The sequence below is a fragment of the Hipposideros armiger genome, unplaced genomic scaffold (genome assembly GCF_001890085.2).
Source record: "Hipposideros armiger isolate ML-2016 unplaced genomic scaffold, ASM189008v1 scaffold_44, whole genome shotgun sequence".
Lineage (NCBI taxonomy): Eukaryota > Metazoa > Chordata > Mammalia > Chiroptera > Hipposideridae > Hipposideros > Hipposideros armiger.
This window is the reverse complement of record NW_017731394.1, coordinates 1362815-1377877: the sequence shown is the minus strand read 5'-3', so window position 1 is coordinate 1377877 and position 15063 is coordinate 1362815. Positions and strand designations below refer to the sequence as shown.

The 15063-nt window shown below is 43.7% G+C and overlaps 1 protein-coding gene across 6 annotated transcripts in view; it reads right to left on the bottom strand.

Moving 5' to 3' along the window:
* TCP11L1 (t-complex 11 like 1) overlaps positions 1 to 15063 on the bottom strand; it is a 32523-nt gene that overhangs the window by 1791 nt on the left and 15669 nt on the right. For all 6 annotated transcript variants that reach the window (XM_019639565.1, XM_019639567.1, XM_019639569.1 and 3 more), the window contains 6 exons: positions 14627 to 14747; positions 13696 to 13916; positions 11620 to 11756; positions 9559 to 9755; positions 5324 to 5505; positions 2989 to 3161 (listed from right to left, as the gene is read on the bottom strand). In XM_019639565.1, the coding sequence (XP_019495110.1) occupies positions 2989 to 3161; positions 5324 to 5505; positions 9559 to 9755; positions 11620 to 11756; positions 13696 to 13916; positions 14627 to 14747 (1031 nt within the window). The remainder of the gene's footprint in view (positions 1 to 2988; positions 3162 to 5323; positions 5506 to 9558; positions 9756 to 11619; positions 11757 to 13695; positions 13917 to 14626; positions 14748 to 15063) is intronic.

The following is a 15063-nucleotide window of genomic DNA, read 5'->3' as shown; positions in this document are numbered from 1 at the left end:
ATCCCGTACACTGCCTGGCATGAAACCTGGCCCCAGTAAAAGCTCAGAATACATTTGGAAAGCAAGAATAAATGTATGAATGAATAGGGGAGACCAGAGTGTTGATAGGCTCTGCTCTCAGAGGAGCAAGACATACTGAGACCAGCATCAGCCAATGAAGATCCCAGATTCCAGCACTGTTGGCTGTGATCTGTCTTTTCCCACTGAGCCCATGTGAAGAAGCATGAGCTTCCTTCTCTAACGCAACAACGGAAGGCCATGGAGTTGTGGGCATTTGTAGACTTGTCCTACTCTGAGGAGTAATTTAAGTTGATGCTTTTTTGGCCCATTCCCCTCTATGATGCTTCTGTACTCTCCTGTGTACAAAACCGAGTGTGTGCAAGCCACACTTTTTATAGATTTTATTACAAAAGCAACAGTGGCATTTATATTGAATAGGCTTTTGCAAACTTCATGCCCACCTCCTGCCCTGGGGAATCTCTCAGGTGCAAATGACTTAGACCCTTTGGAACCCAATAGCACGCTTACAGAGAAACTGCTGACCGGAGGAGTCTGATCACCCCTGTCCCAAAGGTAGTTTGGTTTTCTTATGGTTCCAGAGCTGGAAGCCTCACCCAGAAGTGGAAATCCTCGGATCATTTCTACCCGAGGGCTGGTTTTTATCTCTATATCAACAACTGGCTGTTACTAATCAACCAGGATGACAGGACACAGAGCAGCTTGTTACAGGGGTCTATTTACAGGCACTTTCCTGCATCTCTACCAAGGTCAATAACATTAAGCCTGATGATCCGAGGGCCCAACAAGGTCTTACAGAGGCTCTTCCTGAGTGATCCAAAGATGAAACTGTGACCAAGGTAGGGCTATGATGATATAATCCAATTTTTAAAAAAACCACTGATCTATGTACCATCTTTTCCCATGTATAAAACGCACTTTAATTTTGGGGCCCAAAATTTGAAAAAAAATGTATTACATAAAGTTATTGAACTCAAGTTTTATTCATCATAAAATTCATACAACTTCTCAACACTGTCAAAACTCCCAACCATTAGCTTGTCCTCATCGGTGTCTGATGACAAATCACTGTCTTCATATATTGCCTCGTCCTCAGCGGGAAATGCAAGTAAAAAAATCTACAACCATTGTATAAGACGCACCCAGTTTTTAGACCCCAAATTTTTCGGAAAAGGGTGCGTCTTATACATGGGGAAATACGGTAACTCTTTTTTTATAAAGTATCATTTAAGAATAAAAAAAAAAATCATAGTAGTAGAAGCAGGCCCATGTCACTAGTCCAGCCTCTACTACAATCTGAAATCTGATAACCACAGATCATTCAGCCACAGATCAATCATGAAGCCTGCTAATTTTTCACTATTTGTATGTTGAACATGTATAATAAAGAAGTTGAGGAAGCAATTCAAAATTAATTAAATTATGTTAAAGATAAATCTGAATTTTTTAAATTAAATAAACATTGCATTCCTTGTGGCCCACCGAGTGGCTCGGTTGGTTAAGAGCTCGCTGCGAGCTCTGAGCAACAGGGTTGTCAGTTCCATTCACGGTCCGAGCTGAGCTGCCTGCCGCTGAGCTGCCAACAGGGGGCAGGATGGCTCAGCTAAAAAACCAACCAACAAACAAAAAAACATTGCACTCCTTGATCAACCAGTGAACAGATTTTTTCATAGTGCCACTGCAGTGATGATGAAAAGTAATAGCTAATAATACAGTAGTATTTTTAATAATAGCTACTCATTTATTGAGTGCTATGTCTGCCAGCGATGATGGCAAGCACTTTATACTTGTTATCACCTGTAGTCCTCTCAGCAACCTTGGATGGTTGTTGGTATTATCCCCTTTTCAGAGATTAGGGAACTCAAGTGTCAAGTCACTTGCTCAAGCTACACAGGAAGTGCGTGTAAGGAAAGCCTATACTCACCCTACACAAAACCTGCGCTCCTCCTATCACACTCAAAACACTCTGACACCAGATGTGGGAGGGGTTTCCCCACGCCAAGCAATGCTTGTGACTCCAGCTGCGTGTCCTACAATTTTACTCAATTCTGACACTACCTGGAGATAGCATCAGATCCCACAGGTTAAGGGCTCAGTTCCACAAGACTGCCCCCACTTCAGATGCCAATCACAAGTAGTAAACCCCCAGGTCACCGACTGCTGTCCGACTTGGCTACAAATCAGAGGTTCCCATCATCTCCTCTCCTTTGGATTTGTATTACGAATATTTGCAAGAACAGCTCAGGGAACTCAGGGGAACACTCAGTTACGTGTACCGGTTTATTATATAATAAAGGACATGATAAAGGATACAGATGGGCAGCCAGAAGAAGAGATACACAGGGCGAGATCTGGGAGAGTCCTGAGGGCAAGAGATCCGGTCCCCATGGAGTTGGGGTGCATCAGCATCCCGTTACATAGATGTGTTTACCAACCCCGAAGTTCTCCAAACCCTATATTTTGGGGATTTTTATGGAGACTTCACACGTAGGTATTTCCAGCCCCTCTCTCCTCGCTGGAGAATGGGGGATGGGGCTGAAAATTCCAAGCTTCTAATAATGGCTTGGGCTTTCTGGTGACCAGCCCCATCCAGGAGCCATCCAAGAGTCACCTCATTAGAAAAAAAGACACTCCTACCAACCAGGAAACTCCAAAGGATTTAGGAGCTATGTCAGGAACCAGGGTCAAAGACCAACCATTAGAAAAAAAGATGCTCCTAGTGTTCTTATCAATTAGGAAATTACAAAGGCTTTGGAGATCTGTGCCAGGAACCAGGGGCAGAGCCTTCAGAACAATGATGGCTGCCTGGTCACGTGAGCAAACCTTTGGGTGGTACTGTGGTGATCAATCACTCTTTCCTCACTCATCAGCCTGGTAATCCATCAAAACCCTTTTAGATTTCTTCAGAGGGACCTGTCTGCCAGGCCCTCTGAGAGCATATCTCCACTTCCTGCCTTCCCCCAAACGTACCCATGATCCTGCGGATGGGGTCGTCAGGACTGGCCACAGCCTGGATCTGGCCCTTGAGCACGGTCTCCTTGTCCGTGGTAAAGGGGGTGAATCCACACTGGGAAAAGCAGCTGCTCACCTCCAGGCAGACTTTCTCCCCAATGGTAGTCAGGGCATCCTTCAGATGGAAGGAGCTTGAGCAGAGAAAAGAAAGGAGAAGCCAGGGAAGAAAGAACCCATAAACAACATGCGTATCTATCCAGCTCAAACAGCCTGATAAGAGTCACAATAACCAACTCACGGACCGACATTTTCAAAAGGAAAATTTGCGACTCTCTTCCCTTCCCCTAACTTCTCAGGCTGTGTACACTCGACTCAGGGTCTCTCTCTCTCTCTCTCTCTCTTCCCCTCACCTCCTCCCTCCACCCCTGCCCCTTTCCTGGAAAGCACAGTAGGAAGGGGAGGACTTAGATTACATCAGGACCAACAACCCAAAACTCAACTTCTTGCTAGCATCTGTGTGGTGAGATAAGCCTGGAATTGACTTAAGAATATCTTGAATATCTCTGAAGCAATACACAAGAAACTGGTAGCTGTGGGACAGGAGTGGGAGAGAACCTTTTCCTTAAATACCCTTTTTCCTTTTGTATTTCTGAAACACGTGAGTGTATTAACTACTTTAAAAGAATAAATTAGGGCCGGCCGAGTGGCGCGATGGTTAAGAGCTGGCTTGGGACGCCAGAGGGCCCCGGTTCGGAGCCCACATATGAGGGCCAGTGACACTGCCCTCTACAGCTAAGATGCTGAACAACAGCTCGACCTGGAGCTGGGCTGCTGTGAGTCTCCGGCGATGGCAGATGGGTTGCCATGGGCTACCATGTGTAGCCAGCAGCCAGTGTGAGCGGCCAGCAGCCGCCATGAGCGGCCATCCAGAAGCCGGTGACTGATCTGCCTCTCCCGGGAAGAGTGCAATGAGGGTGCCAACTTGGGCCAGTGAAGCAACGTCCTCCACAACTAGACTGAAGAACGAAAGGACAGCAACTTGTCTGTTCCCCTTCCCCCAATTCCCCAATAAAAATTAATTAATTAATTAATTAAACTGAAATCCAAAAGTTAATAAAATTAGAACCTGGATTTCCTGGGACCCCCAGGCTCTCCTAGGATGTCTATTGGGAGCCCGCCTGCTGGTGGGTATTCTATGGGAAGGCAATTGCCTTTGTTCTGGGTCTAGATTCTTTGGACATTAGAATTAGTGGGAGCAAGTGTGCATGCTCTGGGCCTCACTGCAGGTACCAACTCTGCTAGCCTCTGACTGCCAGGGTGAAAACGGCAGAGGCTAGACTCCTAAGGAAGCACAGGACAAGGCCCCTCAAATCAGCACCTTTGACAGAGCAGTTCCACTGGACGGGGACCTACATGACAGCCCAGGGTTACACCTGTGCAAGGGCCTCAGACTAGGCCTCAGCTCAACAAACATCCTCTTGGCCTAAGTCAAGACCGTTGAACCCCTAGTCATGTGTGGACACACCCTTCACCGCACTCAACACATGCATGCTTTGTGCAAACTCTGAAGTGAAATTCCTCCATTTTGTAAGGATGAGAATGTCTGGGGACATTCCCCTTGAAGAATCCTTTGAATTGAACCTTGTCATATAGTGTTTACTTAGAACCATTCAAAAATATCCTCCTGTATGCCCTAAATCACACAAATCACCTAATCTGACTTCACTGCTGGCACAGTTATAGCAGCTGCCCTCAAAAGCATGGATTAATGCTGGTGGATAAAAGAATCCACTTATACCCAGCACAAAATCTATGAAGAATGTGCAAAGGGCAGAATTCTCTAATCACATACATGCAACTCTGAGGAATACAGGTTATTTCTTATATGACCTTTCCCTGGGGCTGTGTTGTCCAAACTGTTAGTTGGTTGTGAATTCAGTGGGCAGCAACCAGTATTTTTTTTAATGGAATACAATAGAAATATAAGGATGTATTAAGCATAGTTAGGGTAAGTTTCATTTTGTGAAATTTTTACTTCAGTTACATATGTGTCTAAGTGTGTACTAGATCACAATAGAAAATGAATTTCTTACTATGGGTCCTGGTCACAGACATTTGAAAGCCACTATCCTAGAGCCTTGTGAACCCTACAGTTGATTCTAACTTTGACCATAAGGCTCTGAATAAATTCTGCCGTGGCAAAGACAGTTGGAGAACAAGTTTCCTCTCAGTTCCTAGAGAGTGGCCCCAGATTCAGCCTTACACTGGGAGACCCTGTTCCAGTGTGCTCTCTGCTACCAGCTGCCTCCCATCCATCCATTAAAGGTCCAGTCCACAGCTCTTAGCCACTTACGGCAGATGCATATCTGTTAGCAGAATCTTCACAATCATCTTGAGTTTTTCAGCAAAGTTGGCCTGGCTGGAAATTCCTGAGGCTGCCATGCTGAACGTGACCAGCAATATGGTCCCCAGGATGGTCAGTTGCTCCAGCTGGAGCTGGAGCTCTTGGAAGCGAGACTGGTCCATCAAAACTGTCTGTAATGAAAACAACAGAAAGCACCCCTGAGCTGTAAATTCTGGCTGGCCAGCAGAGGGCGGTGGAGCCACGGCCCCTACACACACCTCTGAAGTTTCTCTCAGGATTTTCTAGTCATTTCAGAGTCATAAGGGAGTCTGTGTGAATTATCCTTCCATCTCAGAGCCCCTTCTTCCTTAAAAAGGCCGCATTGGAGCGCACTCACTAAGGGCACAGACAGGCTGGGTGTGAATCCAGAGTCTGTCACATAATAGCAACATAACCTTACGCAAGTTTTTTCAACTCAGCCTTTGAAAAATGAGGATTCCTACCTCACAGGGCTGTTTTAAAGATGAAAATAGACCATGCATATAAAGTGGCTGGCAGAGCCAAAACTCAATAAATAGAAGTTATATCATTAGATAGGAAAGAGTCATAAGGTACGAGCAAGGGTGACCTACGCGTCCCAGTTCGTCCAGGACTGTCTCAGTTTTAAAACTGAAATTCCCAAGTCCTGTGGACTACCAACACCAACTACTATAACAGAGGGAAATACTCAGCCTCTCTGACTCCATCTCATTCCAGCCTGCCTTGTGTCCATGGCCTTCAGGCTAACAGTTCCTGCTTACTCTTTGCACACAGACATGCCAATCATTATGGGAATTCTGCTTGTGGCCTCAGTTTTACAAAAACAGTCCCTCCAATTTCCCCTTCCCCTGACGTAAAAGAAGCCTGAACCCTGCACTCTGGTAAGATGAATTTGAGGAACCACTAGGTCTCCCATCTTCTCTGTTGGCTCCTTCTCCATCAATAAGCCTTTCCTTACTCCAAACATTGAAGTTTTGAGTTTTCGGCCTTTCAAAGCATCAGGCACCTGGACTGGTAACACCACCCCTACCCACCTCCCACACACACCCCAGTCCTGGGCAAACCAGACAGCCATTCACCTTTTCCAGAAGGAGGGAGGAAGTCTTTGAGGACAGAGCCTGCACTTATTCACCCTCAGTACATAGCACAAAGGAGGCTCTCAAGAATTGATAAGTGAATAAAAAGAAAAATAAACAGCAAATAGAAAAAGTAGGAATAACAGATAACAACCCAGAGCCTCCTGGACAGCGGTGAGAATTTCTGTGACTGCATCCCTGTTAAAGGCACCCCTGGGTCCTATGAGGGAAAAATTCCCATGTGTGGGGTGAGGGGAAGAGCAGTAGAGAGGCTGAGGAGACATATGACTTCCGACTTGAATTTTTTTTTTTTTTACAGTGAAAAAATTTTATATTTAGAATTAGCCAGCTGGACTCAGTTTAGATGATCCCAACTTTGTTCGCAACATCCAAAGCATCATAGTCAGGAGCCAGTCGAACATTTACCTTCTTTCCATCAAGCCTGATCAGGGTGCTGACCTTGGCCACGTCAACGTCATAGAGCCTCTTCACAGCCTGTTAGATCTGGTGCTTGTTGGCCTTGACATCCACAATGAACACAGTGTGCGGTTGTCTTCTATCTTCTTCATGGCTGACTTATAGTTAGGGGACCTTGCTGATGGCACAGTGGTCAAGCTTGTTTCTCCTGGGGGCGCTCTTCCGAGGGTATGAGCCGCAGTGTCTTGGGCCTTCGGAAGGTGGGTGACATGCGGGCCTTTTTTTTTTTGCGGCTGCGGGTGCCTTTCAGCTCTGCTTTCTTTGCCTTCAAAGCCTTTGCTTTGGCTTCGGCTTTGGGAGGGGCCCAGGCTTCCTTTTTCGCTTTCAGCGACATCTTCGTGAAAAGGCCTGATTTGAGTTTTTACAGGTTCGTCAAATAAACTTTAAGGACCAGTCTTGCTATAAGAAACTGACACCAAATCAAGACACTAACAATTTGTGGTCTTAGTCCAGAATTCTTCTCAGGAAATTAAAACTATCTTTGAAGATGGCGACTCCTCTATTGTTAAACACAGATGCTTCAACAGACTTGTCATCAGCCTGTTTTTTTGATGTCACATTGCTAGACGGCAGTGTCCTAGCTTTGATGCCTCCAACAGTATGCAGTGCGTGAGTTTAGTATGCAAAATTTCCAAGGATTGATACCCAAAGTAGACGTCTGTCCCCAGTGAAAACACCAGCCTCCCCACAGCTCTTTTTTAAGGAGAACTGCCCTCCAGGAGAGAACATGCCACTTCTCCCCTCCCCCGAAGTTCAGCACCCTCTTTAGAGCTTCCTCTGGCACAAAACAGGGAACTCAGAGGCAAGAGGTGAAACCTTAGGCTTACAATGTCTTGAAAAAATTAAAATAAGGAACTTTCACGAGAAAGATATTTAATTTAGAGAAGTAGCAGCATCTGAGGCTAGAGATCAGAAGACTGAGTGCCCTCAAAAAAGAAGGGGGAGTCTATATACCAAACCACCTCTTTGCAGACAAAATGGGGGAATCCCTTGTTAGTTATCTCCTTAAAGGACTGCTGTAGTTAGAAGTATTGACCATGAAAAACATAAAAAGAAAAAAAATATTGCTCTGCATAGAAGGGGAAGAAGTTTCTTTAGATAAAACTGAAAAGCAACATCACCGCTCGGATTTTAATCAAGATGAGTAACAGAAGGACAGCAGTGAAGCAGCACAAGTTGGAAGCCCCATACATTGCTGGTGAGATTATAAAATGATTTTGGAAAAGTGTGGCAGTTCCTCAAAATTTTAAACTTAAAAGTCACCACATGACCCAGCAATTCTAATTCTAGGTACGTACCCCAGAGAACCGAAAATGTATGTTCACACAAAAACTTGTACACAGATGTTCAGAGCAGCACAATTCACAATAGCCAAAAAAGTGGAAACACCCAAATGTCCATTAATTGATGCGTGAATAAACAAAATGTGGTAGAGCCATACAATGGAATATTATTCAGCCTTAAAAAGAAAAGAAATGCTGACACACACTACAACATGAATGAACCTTGATGACATTATGCTAGGTGGAATAAGCCAGACACAAAAGGACAAGTACTGAACGATTCCACTCATATGAGGCACCAACAGTAGTCACATTCACAGAGACAGAAAGCAGGATGGTGTTTCCCAGGGGCTGGGGAGAAGGGGGAATGAGGAGTTAGTGTTTAAAGGGTATGGAGTTTCAGTCTGTGAAGATGGAAAAGCTCTGGAGATGGATGGTGGCGATGGTTACACAACAATGTGAATGTACTTAATGCCACTAAACTGTGCACTTAAAAATGGTAAGTTTTGAGGCTGGCCGAGTGGCTCAGTTGGTTAAGAGCGTGAGCTCTGAGCAACAGGATCACCGGTTCAATCCCCCCTTGGCCAATGAGCTGCGCCCGAGCTGAGCTGCTGCTGAGCTGCCAACAGGTGGCAGGATGGCTCAGCTGATGAGACCACGTGCTCCTAACAACAAGGTTGCTGGTTCAACTCCTGCATGGGATGGTGGGCTATGCCCACCCGCAACTAAGATTGAACACAGCACCTTGAGCTGAGCGGCCATGAGCTGCCGTCGGGAGGCCGGATGGCAACTGGACTTGGAGCTGAGCTAGCTGCACCCTCCACAACTAAGACTGAAGGACAACAACTTGGCTGTTCCCCTTCCCCAATTCCCCAAAAAAAACTTAAAAAAAAAAAAAAAGTAAATTTTATGTTGTATACATTTTACCACAATAAGAAGACTACAAAAAAAATGAAAAAGAATAATGTACTGATACATGCTACAACATGGATAAACATAATGCTTAGTGAAAGAAGCCAGACACAAAAGGCCGCTATTGTATGATTCCACTTATACAAAATGTCAGCACAGGCAAATCCATCAAGACAGAAAGCAGAGCAGTGGTTGTCAAGGGGTGGGTGGAGGGGAGAAAGGGTAGTGACTGCTAATGGGAACAGGGTTTCTTTTTGGGGTAATGAAAATGTTCTGAAATTAAATAGTGGTAATGGTCGCATAACTCTTGTGAATATACTAAAAACTACTGAATTACACAATTTAAAAGGAGAAATTTTGTGGTGTATGAATTACAGCCTAACAAAACTATTCTTTTTTTAAAAGTCAGCAGCACATAAAGTGAACACATGCAGTGAGACTGCTCTGGAGCACCGACCTCAGGGAAAGGTCTCTGGAGATGGTCCCATTTCAGCAGCTTCAGGTATGCATAATTCTGGACAGCAACGGGATTTGGCACAGGACGGTCATCGGAGCCAGGGGCCCCTCCCCCAGCTGGCAGGGCATTTTTATACTTCTGATTCATAAGGTCATCTGCAGCTTCTTCCAACCACTGGGTGACAAAGTCCAGGGAATCTGTGGAAAACAAGGCTATGAACTTGACTGTGAGACACTCAGGGATGCTTCTCGGAATGACTTCAGGGAAGACCATCCTGGAGGTGTGGTATAGTACAGCACAAAGGACGGACTTTGGAATCAAATAGAACTTGGTTCAAATCACAGTATTGCCAAGTACTGGCTGAGTCATCTTCGGCAAGTCCTAATCTGTCTGAATATCAGATTCCTAACATAAAGAAATGTACAACTTCACGTCATAGTCTGTTGTGAAGATTAAATAAGGCAGTGACTACAAAGCACCTAGCCGGGACTTGCCACCTACAGATGTCTCACAAACCTCTGCTCTCTTCTTTCCCACCCTGGCTTGTCCTTGTCTAGCTCTCAGTCTCCTGTCAATATGGTTTACTTTCAGCCTTGCGGGAGGCGAGCTCGGTCATGTCTGATGTGCACTATGCAGCATCTGGAGCACTATCAGGGCCTCAGCTGTCTTTCATCAACCACTATGCTCTCCCTACTTTTCTGAGTAATGCAACAGGGGCTCTGAGGGACTCAAGAGAAAGAAGACGAGGTTTCTGTCCACATTATCTGAGCCGGAAGCTCCTCTGACAGGTCTTGGACTGTGCTGCAGCACTGCCGGTAGGATCCACCTTGAAATCAGTGGGTGGCCAAGGCCATGGCTGGAGTTCACGCCTCACTGTTGCAAGAGGGCGCACTTTTGGTTCTGTCAACACAGGGATCATGCCAAGCTCTTGGCTCTGAGCTTTAGCCTTTAGCTTTTTGCCCACGGCCCACCCACTGTGAGTACTAAGCACTAAACTTTGACCAGCTCAGGGGCTGTATTCCAGGCCAGCAACGTGTCTCCTTCACTGGGCCCCAGCTGCCAGCACCTGCCTCTCATACTAAGGCTCTTCAGCCCATCAAACAGCAACCCTGGATGTCTCCTGAGGGGCAGTACAATACTGGTTGAGGAAGTGAACTGTGTAATCAATCAATTCTGGTCAAGAATCTCTCAAAAGCTATGTCCACATCTGTAAAATGGGGTTTAATAGGGCCTACCTCACAGGCTTACCGTGTGCAGGTTATACATCGTAATGCACGTAACACCCTTGACATGATAAACATTAGCCAACCTCGTTCTTCCAGGGCTGCTACGTCTACCTCTGCTCTTTCCTTCTCCTCCTGGCCCCCGGTACCATGTCAGGCTTCTCTGCCTAGGGCTGGACGACAACTGCTCAGTGCTGAATTAACCATTCTGGTCAGGCAACACAATCTATCCAGGGACACCATTTTCATCTGATGACCAACGAAGTTTGAGGCTAAACAGAATTCGTAATAAATTGGATCTGAAGACTGCAATTTACTCAAAACAATAGAGACCAAAAAAGCACCCTAAAATGCAACAAAGTTTTGGATTCCATGGTCACCTGTTTTCCTGCAGTCATCTGAGAGGTTTATAAAAAATAAGACTTTTTCTGGGTCTGAAAACAGACGATTTCTGAATATAAAACAGAAGCAGACTGAAATTTCTTGATGTACCTCACAGGGGGAAGAAAAGTAAATTCAACAGTCACAAGAAGTCAGTCATGCTTTTAAAATCAAGGCCAAGCATACAATTTACCTCAAACTGATGTCTTCATTAAAAACCTCTTTAAGACTTTTTTGTTCTTTCAAATTTCTATTTTTATATCTCACATATACTTCAACTGCTTGTCAATTAAGTTTTCTTTTCAAGTCCTAATGTCCTGTGCTTTTCTGTCTTCAAATTATACTGTTCTCATATTAAATTTTAGCTTTGCTTTGAAAACAATATCATTATGCAACAAGCTACAACTAAAATGGAAAAACACAGACAACAACAGAGCACTACAAACTTTAAACATACTTGGCTGCTTCTCCAACAGCTCTTGAAACTTCTTCCTTTCATAGTCAACTGACTGCTGCATGAGATGTGGCCTAATGCTGCTGACAGCGAAGTTTGCCATATCCACTTTCATTAGGTCCAGCACAGAAAAAATTGCCCTAAAAGAAAAGAGATAAAAGGATGTAGAACTGGGCACTTGTAAAATAAACAGTTTTCACAAAAAGAGATGCGCAGATTTGAGGTAGTCTTCTCGTCTCAGAAAGGGTAGCAAGAAAAGTTAGAAAAATCATGAGAAAGTAGATTAAGAAAAACAAATTTAGAAAAACATTAACGCTTCAATAATGGTTTAAAAAGACTGCACGTTTTTAAGCTACTTTCTGTCCCTACCCCTCCACCCCTTGCCCCCAAGCAAGCATAGCTCCCCTCAGTGCTGTCTAGGTCAGAATGTTCCTTGGCTCTGGGTCAGCCCTTATGACAGCCACAGAGAGAGGAAGGAGCCCAATACCCGAGGTTAAGGGCAGAGGGCTCACCACCAGTCTCTGCTTTCACATAGGTGAATTCACTTTCCTGGGAAAGAAAGAAAATTAACTCTCCTTTCTCCTCTCCTCTTACCCGCATCTCTCTTAGTTTCAGGGCATGTTCTATGTTCTAGTCCTGGTGGCATAACTGCTTTCACACTCTGAATGTACCCAATGGGCAGACTTGATAGTCATCCCATTTTAAGAACCTATTTTTAGGAAATAATCTAAAATACAGAAAAAAGTTCTGTGCACAAAGATGTTCACTGCAAGGTTAAATAGTAAATAATTATAGATAATTTAATTGTCCATCTTAACTGAGAAATAGTTCATTATATGCAAATGAATAATTTGCAGCCATAGAAAATGCTTATGGGGAGCTTTTTAAAACAGTTTAAGTTGATTATTAAAGGGCAATGCAAGAGATCTTTGTGCTGTTGGAACTGTTCAGTATCTTGAACGTGGTGGCAGACACACAAACTTACACAGGTGATAAAATCATATAAAAATGCATACACACACACACACACATACAAATGTATACAAGTAAAACAGGAAAACTAAGTGAGATAAGTGGATCTTACCAATGTTAATATTCTAGTTGTGATATGCTACAGTTTTGCAAAATGTTACCATTGGGGGAAACTGGATAAAGTGTACTATACTATTTCTCACAACAGCATGTGAATATACAATTATCTCAATGACACTTTTTTTTTTTAAGATTTTTATTAGGGAATTGGGGGAGGGGAACAGCGCTGGGGAATCGGGGAAAGGGGAACAGACAAATTGCTGTCCTTTTGTTCTTCAGTCTAGTTGTGGAGGATGTCACTTCACTGGCCCAAGTTGGCACCATCATTGCGCTCTTCCCGGGCGAGGCAGATCAGTCGCCGGCTTCTGGACGGCCACTCACTGCGGCTGCTGGCCGTTCACGCTGGCTGCTGGTTACACACGGTAGCCCATTACAACCCACTGCAGCAGGGGCTGCAGCCTACGCCGTCACCGGCGACTCACAGCAGCCCAGCTCCAGGTTGAGCTGTTGTTCAGCATCTTAGCTGTAGAGGGCAGTGTCACTGGCCCTCATATGTGGGATCCGAACTGGGGCCCTCTGGCGTCCCAAGCCAACTCTTAACCAACGTGCCACTTGGCCGGCCCTCAATGACACTTTTAATTAAAAAATAAGTAAAATGATTAGGGTATAGTGTTAACAGAAAAAGTCAGGCCTGCAAAGCCCACCAGAAGGTTTTCTCAGGTTCAGCTGAACATTCAGACTCACATGACTACCGTAAACCATAGGTCTGGCATCAATGCTCACACAGCTTGCCAACAGGGCAGCACCAAGCAATCCTCTTCAGCAAGGGTTACAGTATCAGCCATAGCACACAACTCAGCATGTGGTGAATGTAAAAATACAGGTGAATGTTTTTCCATCTTGCTAACTTTTCTACATTTTATAAAATGATTGCTTAAAAAAAATTTTTTTTTTAATGCGCGAGTATCTACACTTGAATAAATCAAAATTTGAAAAATAGGCTCTGTATTTTCGGTGCACTGACGGTGATTAACACATTTCCCATACCTGAAAAGGGGCACTATTTCCTTAATGTCCTTTAGTTTCTGCACTTCCTCATCTCGAGCAGGTGCACACAGTGTCCCCATCATGCCAATGATGAATTCTGCCAGCTTGGAAATGTCTAGGGCCCCATTCTCTGCCTGCTGCTTTATCAGATCCAGATCCAAGACTTCTGTAATCTGGTTTCTCAGTCTAGTGTGGCCAGGCAGCAAGAAAGATAAGAGAGTCTACAAAAGAGCACAGCCAAGTTTAATCAAAGTTTCTTAGTCAGACATCACTTCTGATTATGTGTGAAGGAATTTACATCTACCCAAATAAGGGTTTACCAATTGTTACTACAATGTTGTGCATATTTTAACCTCTTAGTCAACAAATTTATAGAAAAACATGTTTACAAATCACTTAGACTAGCTATTTAAGTTTCCACTGAAGCTCTAGGTAATAATCATTACTGGATACAACATGAATAAACTGTTAAAAGTGAGAAAAGAAAACCTCATTAATTAACACGAGCCTGTGAACTAACCACAGAGGCCAATTTCCATGGATACATCTCTGCAAAAACAGCCCTACCTTCCACTTAATGCCTTCTCTATACCACAGGTGAATCACTTTTTTGGCCATTATAAATTGAACATGTCCATACCTATTAAAAATTGTATAAATCACCTATATTTTATAAAACAACTTTTGTTTAAATAATTCTGTTTTTAAAAATATGAACTTCTTCATCTATAAAAGAAATGCCTTCAGGTTATCATAGCTTGTTTGAAATTTTAAAAAAGGCATCAAGCCAAAAATACTCTTAATCCATATTTGGCAAGTACTTTTACTTCTCCATCCTTTGATTTCTTTAAAGTCTTGCAGCGCAGTAACACAGGGAGGTTGAATACTCCTAACACACCAGAAAAGCACCACAATTTGCTCTTCAACTCACCTCTTTGATCTCCCCAACAAGTTTAATGGCATGGTCATATGATGGCGGGTCATCACTTAGCTGGACACTCAAGGAATCCCAAAAAGCTTTATGTACAATCTCCTTTACTTTCTTCTCCAAACTGGAGGCAAATGAGAAAAAAAAAAAAATCTGAGCTTCAAATCACTTTCAAAAGTGGAAATTCTATGGGTTTATGGTGAGAAATTTTAAAAATAATTTGGATAAAAAGACTTACCAGACATAATTAAACCAATTATATACCTTATTTTTAGTCAATGATTTGTTTCAATAAGTACCTCATTGGATAGAATAACTTTCAACTAATTTGACAGATGACATCAGTCCAATTAACAGCATATAATAGGGCCATTACGATATAAAGAATATTGGAAAGTTCAGAGCTGTTAATTGTTAGTTCCTGATACCATCAAGTTTCC